The 9,718-nt window shown below is 44.5% G+C and overlaps 1 protein-coding gene across 3 annotated transcripts in view; it reads left to right on the forward strand.

Annotated features, from left to right (window-relative positions):
* Window positions 1-9,370, forward strand: part of LOC117350936 (programmed cell death 1 ligand 1-like) — a 58,123-nt gene extending 48,753 nt beyond the window's left edge. For all 3 annotated transcript variants that reach the window (XM_033925694.1, XM_033925696.1, XM_033925697.1), the window contains 5 exons: window positions 1,692-1,841; window positions 1,971-2,018; window positions 4,278-4,340; window positions 6,388-6,441; window positions 8,957-9,370. In XM_033925694.1, the coding sequence (XP_033781585.1) occupies window positions 1,692-1,841; window positions 1,971-2,018; window positions 4,278-4,340; window positions 6,388-6,441; window positions 8,957-8,979 (338 nt within the window). In that variant the 3' untranslated portion in view covers window positions 8,980-9,370. The remainder of the gene's footprint in view (window positions 1-1,691; window positions 1,842-1,970; window positions 2,019-4,277; window positions 4,341-6,387; window positions 6,442-8,956) is intronic.
* Window positions 9,371-9,718: the final 348 nt, after the last annotated feature.

The following is a 9,718-nucleotide window of genomic DNA, read 5'->3' on the forward strand; positions in this document are numbered from 1 at the left end:
GTATGAGGAGGCACCAGCTGAAGGTAAAAGGGAACAGATTTAAGAGTAATCTAAGGAAATACCTCTTTACAGGAAGGGTGGTAAATTCATGAAATGGTCTCCTGGTGGAGGTAATGGAGATGAAGACTGTATTTGGATTCAGGAAAACTTAGGAGAAGCACATGGGAGCACTAAGGGAAAAGAAGTGATAGTAGGTGGTATGGATGGGCAAACTGGCTAGGGCATATTCCGCTCAATATTCAAAGTAATTGATATGGCCCAGAGAGACTCTTGGCTGTTACAACACTTGTCCAGGGCCAACCATGAATGGCACTTAACCTGTTATTGCCACTGAATATCTGCAGTTAGCGCCTAAGCCAAAACTGGCTAACTTGTGGGCATTCCAAGGGCAGAGTTGGCATTTATGTAGTTAAGTGCCGATATTCAGCCCATAATTGCAGAAGATAACTACATAACCTGGACCACATAAAAAGCAGTCCTATCTTTATACAGTTCATCTTATGCAGTTAATGGCTGAATATTGCATGTAACTGCTTTAAGCGTTTTCAGGATATTCAATGCTAGTGCCCAAACATGGGCATTGAATATTTGGGAATACAGCTGACTTCAGACATAATGCTGACTTCTGCTGGCTGAATATCAACCAGTCTGGTTTTACCTGAGCCATTTTTTTCTTGTTTTTCTGTTACATCTTCACAATCAAGGATCCTGTGTGCTCATCTTTGTACTTTCTAGTGGTATGTCCAGAAACATTTTTTCATTTGGTTTGGTTTGGTTTCTTTGCTCATAGTTGTTAAATCACAAGAGAATTGCGGTGAGAGGCATGTCCTGAAGGCAATCAGTCTGCGCCAGCACCTCTCCTTCTCTCTGGCCCTCTTCCCTGCTGGCACCCTCTCCCCCCCCCCCCCCCCCACTGGCAGCTCAGGGCCCGTCTGGAGGGCCTTCGCGCATGCGTGGACATTAGCGTGATGATGTCACACATGTGCATGATGTCATCATAGCGACGTCCACGCACTTCCGGATGCCTCAAATCACAGCCGCTACGTTTAGTGTGCCACAGCTCAACAAAGTTTGTGGGACACGGCTTTAGAGGCAGAACTCCTCCAATTAACCATTGTCTTCCCATTGTATCAATGAAAAATTATGTAATTCACCTTAAGCAACATAGAAAGCTATAAAGAGAATGAAAGGAAAGTGGTGTTAGGCAACCAACGTTGTAAATGTAATCCAACAGTTAATAGTTGAAGTTCTAATACGTATTTGTTCTTTTTTAATCCTCTGAAGCTTCTAGAGATCACGAAAAGTCAGTATGGTTTATTTTATTCAATATAGTGTCCTTCCTTGAAGAAGACTTTTTGTCGAAATGCGGGCCGTGTTGGGTCCTGTATCCCTAGCGGACTAGGTCCTTATAAGGCTTTTATGTGGATGATTTCAGTGTACCTTTGGAACTTTGACTCTTTCAAATAAAGTCCATTTAGGAACATCGTCATTCCACAGAGTTTTTTTGGTTTTCTCTGGATTTTCTTCTTTGTGGATATTTTGGGGTCAATTCCTTTTGGTTTTTTTCTTCCTTGAACAGTATCAGGGCAGTTCACAGATATACAAGATTTTGTTAAGATCTGAAAAGATGCATTCCTGTCATTTGTCTCTTTGGAAACAGTGACATTGTTTTTGTGTTTGCTTTTAAATAGGGCACTGTAGAAAACATGCCACATTTTGTAAAGACGGAAAAAATAGCCTGGGCTGCTTTGTGTGCAGGAGAAATACTTCAAGCCACATCTGGAAATCTATACAGAACTTCTGCCTACACTTCTCCCACAGCACAGACAAGAGGATTACAAGTATGTACCGTCATACACTGGTAACAGAGTCAGAAAGAGAATGCAGAGTTGAGTGGGGTGCATGTGCTCTTATTTGTGGAAACATTTTGAAGAAGACACTACTCACAACCTTTATATTCCCTTTTGCAGGTGAATATCGCATTAAGATACCTTTAAAGAGAGAACTGAAAATGCCATGTAAGTACTGCACATGCTGAGCTGTGTATGCTTTTGGGGAAACGGCTTCAGATGACTGGGCTTTAAACCTGCCATGGGATTACTTCTGCTAGGCTGACATTGAAGAGTCGTTCTGAAGAAGGGTCCTGTGGTCATGTGCATTATTTCCTATGGATGGCTTATATGTTAGTTCAATAAAAGGCCTAGATGCACTATAGATACCGACTAGATTGCTGTTGGCCAATTCTGGACGAGCGAGCGATGCACTACCAAGTCTGCATGCAAATGATTTCCACGGAGGTGCAAATCTGACAGATCAATCGCTCAGTGTTAGGGCTTCTTTTTTTCTTAATAGCACAGATGTTGTGCTTGTGTTACACATGCACAATCTGCCCCATTAAAAAAAAAGAAAAAAGCCCCCCATGCTGATGGCCCTCCCTGACCTCCCACCAACTGCACCATGACGCCCCCTCTCCCCATGGCAGCGAAAATGGTAGGAGGGATGCCTACTCCCTCCTGCCTAGCTGAATACCCCGCACCATGCCCCCACCTGGTCCTGGACCCCCCATGCCACTGACCCTCTCCAACCATCCCTTACCCTCCCCCCTTCCTCGCCCCAAAAAAGGCAGGAGGGATGCCCATTCTCTCCTGCCACCTGCTGCTCCCTTAAACATTGGGAACTGGAGGGAAGCATGGTTCCTTCCGCTCTGAGTCATGCCCATCAAAAATGACATGCCTTCCCCTCTCCATTGTACCATGTGATGCATGGGAAGGAGCCTAAGGCCCTGATTGGCCTAAGGTCTGCCATTTGAGCAAATCAGATTTCTGCCCTATGCATCATATGGGATACAGAAGGAGGAGCCTAAGGCCCTAATTGGCTCAGATGCCTATGGCCCTTGGGAGGGGCCTTAGATATCTGAGCCATTCAGGGCCTTAGACTCCTCCCGGTGCATCTCACAGTGCACCGGAGAGGGATAGGTCTCTCATTTTCGATGGGCAGGACTAGGAACCGCAAAAGTATGGGGGGGTTCAGGTAGTAGGGGTGGGGGTTTGGGGAATATCTGGGTGGCAGGAGAGAGTTGGCATCCATTTTGCATATATAACATGCAAAATATCTGTGCCATTGGAAAAAATGAGAAAAATAAAACAGGCAGACCAGTCGGTTTTTCTGATTGCTATAACCCTTTTTTTGGGAATAGCCAAACGATGTTAGAGCATCAATCGCTTATCTACTTTGCATGGGGTTTTAGTTAATTTGCATGGCTGGATCAGAAAATGGGCTCTCGAGAGGAAAAACACATGGTGGGCCGTTTTGTGTATCAGGTCAGTAAAAGCAAATGTTGTTAAAGCTGTGAAAACAGGTTTAGTGACAATCGCTGACTTTAGTGCATCTAGCCCAAAGTTACCACAGCATACAAAGGATTCAATCTGCCCTGATAAATTACTGTGTACAAATGAGACCATACGTCTGCTCCGCGACTGCTACCTTGTACCCTTTCAAAGGGTAATTCTACAACTAGGAGCCCATGGTTTTGTGTCCCTTGTGCATGCAAATGTAGAGAAAATTAGCACTTATGTGCAGTGGCGTAGCAAGGGTAGGAAGCTCCCAGGGAGGTGGCATTCTGCCCCCCCACCCCCTCCTCTCTACCTTCCCGCATGTCTTAATTTTTATTTTTGTGATGTGTTGACAACACCCCTCACTGTGCCGACATTAAACAATCAATACGTTTTCTGACTACCTGGTGTAGATGTGAAAAGACTGGAGAGAAAAGCCAGAGAGGCCTCTACGACAGAGAGAACAATCCAGACGCTAGAGGAAAAGATATCGGCCGTACAGTAGTGGGAAATCCAAAGCAAATTAAATTTTGTCAGCAGCATAGACTCGACACTGACAGTGTTTCGGCAATTTGTCAAGAGTCTCTCGCCAAAATAAATATGTGTCGTTCCTTAGTTTGCAATTCACATTCGGCGGTTTTGAAGGAAGAAAATCCCCTAGCAGCAGTGCACACGATAATGTTGAATGCACTGCTGCCAGGGGATTTGACAAAGGCAGAATTGCCAAAACACTGTCAGTGTCGAGTCTATGCTGCTGACAAAATAGTTTGCTTTTGATTTGCCACTGCTATATGGTTGACATCTTTTCCTCACAACTCTTGTGTCTGGCATAGATGTGAAAAGAGCAGGATTTTTATAGCAATTTCAAAGAAAAGTTGGGGTGGGAGGGAGGAAGAAGGTTTTTCTTTTAGTCTAAGAGTAAAAACACCACTTTTATTCTTTCAGTATCAATGGATGTTACAGAAACCACTGAGATAATACACATTCCTTCTGAAGAAAACAGAGCATGTGAGTACACAGTGTGACAAGCAAATATCATTTTTCCAAGTGTGAGAGAGCCTGAGACAATCAGGGACTTCCTTAGGCAGGAGCCTATGGAAGTCCCTGATTGGCCATTGTTTTGGACAATCAGGGACTTCCTTAGGCTCCTTCCTAAGGGAGGAGCCCGAGGTGCCTCAGGGAGGAGCCCGAGGTGCCTGAGCCAATCAGGGCCTTAGGCCCTTCCCCGTGCATCACATGATGCACTGGGGTGCGGCCTAAGGCCCAGTGTCACCGGTGAGGAGCCGGAGTAGGAGGTGTTTTCAGTACCTCCTGCTCCCAACTTCAGCAATGCGGGGTCGGGTCAGGGCGAGTGGGTGGGGGCCTCCAGTGCCTTTTTCTTTGGGGGGAGGGAGAGAGGTATTTGCGGGCAGGAGTGAGTAGGCATCCCTCCTGCTGGTTTTTTTTTTTGGGGGAAGGGAGGGTATTTGCAGGCACGAGGGAGTGAGCATCCCTCCTGCCTTTTTCTTTGGGGTGGAGGGGAGAGGGCCTTCGTGGCCATCTTTTTTGAGGTTTGAGTGGGTTGCCATAATTGTCGGGGGAGGGGGCACATGAGTGTCATTGGGGAGGGCCGTCAGTGGTAGTGGGGGATTTTTTTTCTTTTTTTTTATGGGACAGATATTTTGCATAATATTTTGCGATAGTAAACTCACTAGCAGTCTACACAGCATAGTTCTGGGAAAGAGGTGTATGGCTCCACATTAAATTTCTGAAATACAGGAGCAAGTGAAAACAGATGCAAAGGGTATGTCATGTAAATCCTCTTCTGCCTCCTCTCCAACGCAGAAACAAAAAACAATATAGATACAAAAACATTAGGAGCTATCATACAGCATGAGTGGATTCAGTCAATAGTTATGAAAGTCAGGAGTCTAGTTCCAAAGCATCCAACTGCCCTCGTTAAATTCAACCAGGATCCCCTGAACCAAAAAATTACACTAGGACATAAGAATAGCCATACTGGGTCAGACCAATGGTCCATCTAGCCCAGTATCCTGTTTCCACAGTGGCCAATCCAGGTCACAAGTACCTAGTAGAAACCCAAATAGAAAAATGAAGGCAGATAAAGACCATGTGGCTGATGCAGTCTGCCCATCCTTGCCATCTACTATCCCCTCCTCTCCCTTAGAGATCCAACATACTTGTCCCAAGCTTTCTTGAATTCAGATACACTTTTTATCTCCTCCACCAGGAGGCTGTTCGAAGCATTCACCATCCTTTCTATGAAAAAGTATTTTCTGAGGTTACTTCTGAATCACCTTCATCCTATGTCCCCTCGTTCCAGAGTCTCCTTTCAATTGTAGAGACTTCCTATGCTCAAAAGAGTTCTATGGAGCTTCTTTTGATTGTGGTAGCATTACAAGGAGCTCATTATTAATAGACTGGTAGCTATTGTGCATGTGTTATATGAGTGTATGTCCTGTGCCTAACATAGACGCAGGACACATACTCACACAATATATGCATAACAGCAGCTTTAAAAAAAGTCTTAAACAGAGCCAGCAGCCCTGCTCAGTACAGCCTAGGGTTTGTTTTATTTCAAGCTGAGATTTAAACAAAGAAGAAGCTTTCTGAGGCTTTGAGCAGCAAGCTCCCTGCTCTCCCCTGCCTGCTCATCTGATCAAGGTACTGGAGTCTCGATCAAACGAGCAGGCAGGGAAAAGCAGCTGCGGCAGGAGCAGTTGTGACAGGAGGGATGGGGAGGGGTTAGATCTGTGCCTAATGCTTTGCTCGTCTGAGCAGGCACCAGGCACAGTTCCTCCACTCTTTTACCAGGCTACTCTGCACAATTAACATACTATTGTGCTGAGCATAGCACAGCAAAAGGAAATCGCTGCCAACCTAGCTTTTGTTGCCGGATTGCCAAGAGCTTTGCGCATCCAGCTTTGAGTGGTTTGATTTCCTGTTGGTTACCTCGTTTTGAAGTGTGCTAGTCATAATCTCAGGTGCATGAAGGTTTCTTTGTTTTGTACTCTGTTGGTCAGAGTCATTTCTCTTTTTTTGTCTCATATTGCAGACCTTCCAATAACAACTATGAATGATGTTGAGGCTGATGTGCACTGTGAACAGGGTGAGTAAAAGACAAGTAAATTATGTGAGTACTGAAGCCATAGTAAAACCTTGGTAGGAGAGTTATTCTCACCTGATTGTCTGTGGTCCACAATGGGTTTGAAAATCATCCACCAGCACATGGAAATTATGCATATCAGAAGCAAAGATATTTCAGGGTGACAATGAATTTAAAAAAATGCCCTACCAGCTGAAGAAACCATTGAATTTCTGAGCAGGCAGAATACTGCAGCAGTCAGTGGCAGCGCTCTCAGCCACTGACGTCAGCACCCCATGCATGCTCAGTTCTCACACAGACTGTTTATGCATATGAACTGAGCATGTGCAGGATGCTACCATCAGCGGCTGTGAGAGCTCCCACTGATTGCTGTAGTTTTCTGACAGTCCAGAGGTTAACTGGCCTGAGGATATCTTCAGCTGACAGGCTAACAGCTAGGTACTCAATTTTTAATTTTGATAGGGGGGGGAGGGAGAGCAGGAGAGGAAAGGAAATTCTTCATGCCCACTAAGTTGCCTTCTGGAGGGGCATAATCAAAAACAATGTCTAAATCCCCTTTTGGCTTAAGGCCCTAAGCGCACAAAGTAGGCAGCAGGGAAATGTCCATTCTCGAAAAAACATCCAAAATGTGGTTTTTGTCGAGAATGGCCCACCTGTATATTCAGGAGTTTAATCGCCCAGACTGCCACTACGTCTACCTTTAAGCCCTATTCTCAAAAAAAAAAAAAATCCCTCAAGTCCCAAACGCCCAAAACAAGACCTTATAGGCGTAAGAGGGACCAGTCCCTCGCCTAAAACACTATTCTCTAACCGACGTCTGTCATAAGCGCTGGTTAAAGAATCGTGGAACCGTCCTCCCCCCCCCCCCCCAGCAACGATCGTGGCAGGATGGATGCTCAGTCCTTCCTGCCTGAAGCCACCACGATCCCCCCAAATATTCCCCGGCAAGACAGATGCCCAATCTCTCCTGCCGCAATCCTCCGAACCCTCCCCAATGTTTCCCAGCAGGAGAGATGCCCAATCTCTCTTGCTGCAATTCCCCGAACCCTCCCGCAATGATCACCTGCAAGAGAGATGCCCAAGCTCTCCTGCCGCGATCCCCTGCACCCTCCCCCAATGTTCACCTGCAGGAAAGATGCCCAATTTCTCTTGCTGCAACAATATACAAAGACTTGAAAAAAACTATAAAAAAAGTTTAAAAGAGTAAAAGAAAAAAAAAAATCAATATGAGAGGGTTTTTGCCGATGACTGTATTAAGGAGCGAAAAAGTGATTGAAATACGCTAAAGTGATACACTGTGCATATTGCTTCTAGCTCTGAGGCTTTTTTCCCTATGAACAAGAGTGGCTTATGTGATATGATAAGTACTGAATGACCCTTCAACTGTTAAGTGGGATTGACCGTTCTTTAGTGCTGTAATTTTGGACCACTGGGTCAGACATTTTTTGTTTATTGCTTTTGGTCCAATGGTAGGCCAGGGCAGGCAACAGCCATTCAGGGAGCGGCTCAGGGCCAGGCAGGAGCGCAAAAAGCTAATTTCTGCCCAGTACACTGCTGGGCCGCAAGAACTCAGGCAGCCATTCAAGGAGGAAGGGGCTCAGCGCAGGTTAGGAGCGTGGAAAACTCGCTCCTGCCCAATACACCACTGAACCACTAGGGATTTAAAAATCTGACAAAGATTTGCAGGGGGTGGCAGGAGGGAGGTACAAAAAAGAATTGTTAAAGTCAGTTGGGACAGGAGAAGGGAGGGATTCCTCTTGTCTGGGCCTACCAGGTTATACAGCAGGTCAGCAGAGGCATGCAACAAGTCCGGGAGGGGGTGGGTGGGCGATGACCCAAGTATAAGACGAGACCTCCATTTTGGGGCCATTTTTTGGCATAGCAAATCATAGTCAACATAAAAGTTTTAATAAAATAAAACAAATTGCCTGAAAGTCATATCAATGAGATAGAACTGATACCATGATTTAGGGCTCCTTTTACAAAGGTGCCTTAACTCACAGAATAGCACGTGCTAAAATGCCACGCACGCTAGCCGCTACCACCTCCTTTTAAGCATTTAAGTAATTTTTCGGCTAGCACACGCTATAGCGTGCGCTAATCTTGTGCGTGCGCTAAAAACGCTAGTGAATCTAAATAAAAGGAGCCCTTAATAACAGTTCTTCTCCCCAGATCAGGTAAGTTATCTGATCTCTGTTTTCTGACAATGTATAATACCAAATCTATTGGTCAGTCATACATTTGTTCAAAAGACCTTGGTCTTTTCTCTAAAGGTTGGGTAACTATTTTCACTCCTAATTTCTAATAGGAAGGAATTCCAAATTTTAGGAGCAAAGCAAGATGAGTAAAGTAATGCTGATAACATTTGCTTGTTTGCCTTCAGAAAGTAGACCAAAAATGGTAAAAGAAATAGTAAATATACAGGAATGGTGGAACATGTTAAAACAACATATTGATCTTCATGTTTTCTGTATGTTTCATTTTTGCTCGTGTTTGACATTTTTTGTCATCTTTCCAGAAATGGCTGTAAAGGAGATGTAAGAGAGGTGGTGTAAGAATGCACTATATGACCCCTGAAGAGCTAAGGATTGTAGATTAACAGCTGTACTGCAGTCCCACTTACAAGTTGAAGAAATGGCTCGATGCATCTGTACGTCCACTGATCGCAGCAAGGCACATTGCACAGATTCTTGTCACTGCTGGAAAGCAGGTGTAAAAATGTATCTGCATCAGCCGTCATCCATCACACCTCCTGGACTCAATTCACCAGAGAGAAACCATTTGTTGTCTGTTACAGAGACTAATCTTTAAACATGCTCATTATGGAGACACCGGCACACACACATGAGCCGGCTTATCCAGTGGAGAATTCTATAAAAATGGAAAAGAAGTCACGAAAAAAAAAAGAAAAAGCTGCCTTGATATTTTTATGCACCCGCCTTTTGACGTCTGCTATTCTGATCTGTAATTAAATAAGAAATCTTGCTCTATGCACCAAAATACTCCAATAGGCAAGTTAAGTGGCCTGCTGGCAAGCCACTGTTGAAAATGTATCCTGAAGATCAAAATGAAAATGAAATATATGAAAGTGGATATTTAATTAAATTAAAAAGATACATTATTTTTCTATTAAAGAGTTGTGTGATAAGTATTCTTATTTATTTATTTTTATAATAATTTGTTTGTTCCTAAATAAAAATGGTGGCATTGGGTAAGTCAATGCCCAGCTTAGGTCTTTCTGTGTCTAGGAGGCCTGGACTGGGGATGCGGGACAGGCAGA

Source organism: Geotrypetes seraphini, chromosome 1, assembly GCF_902459505.1.
Source record: "Geotrypetes seraphini chromosome 1, aGeoSer1.1, whole genome shotgun sequence".
NCBI lineage: Eukaryota > Metazoa > Chordata > Amphibia > Gymnophiona > Dermophiidae > Geotrypetes > Geotrypetes seraphini.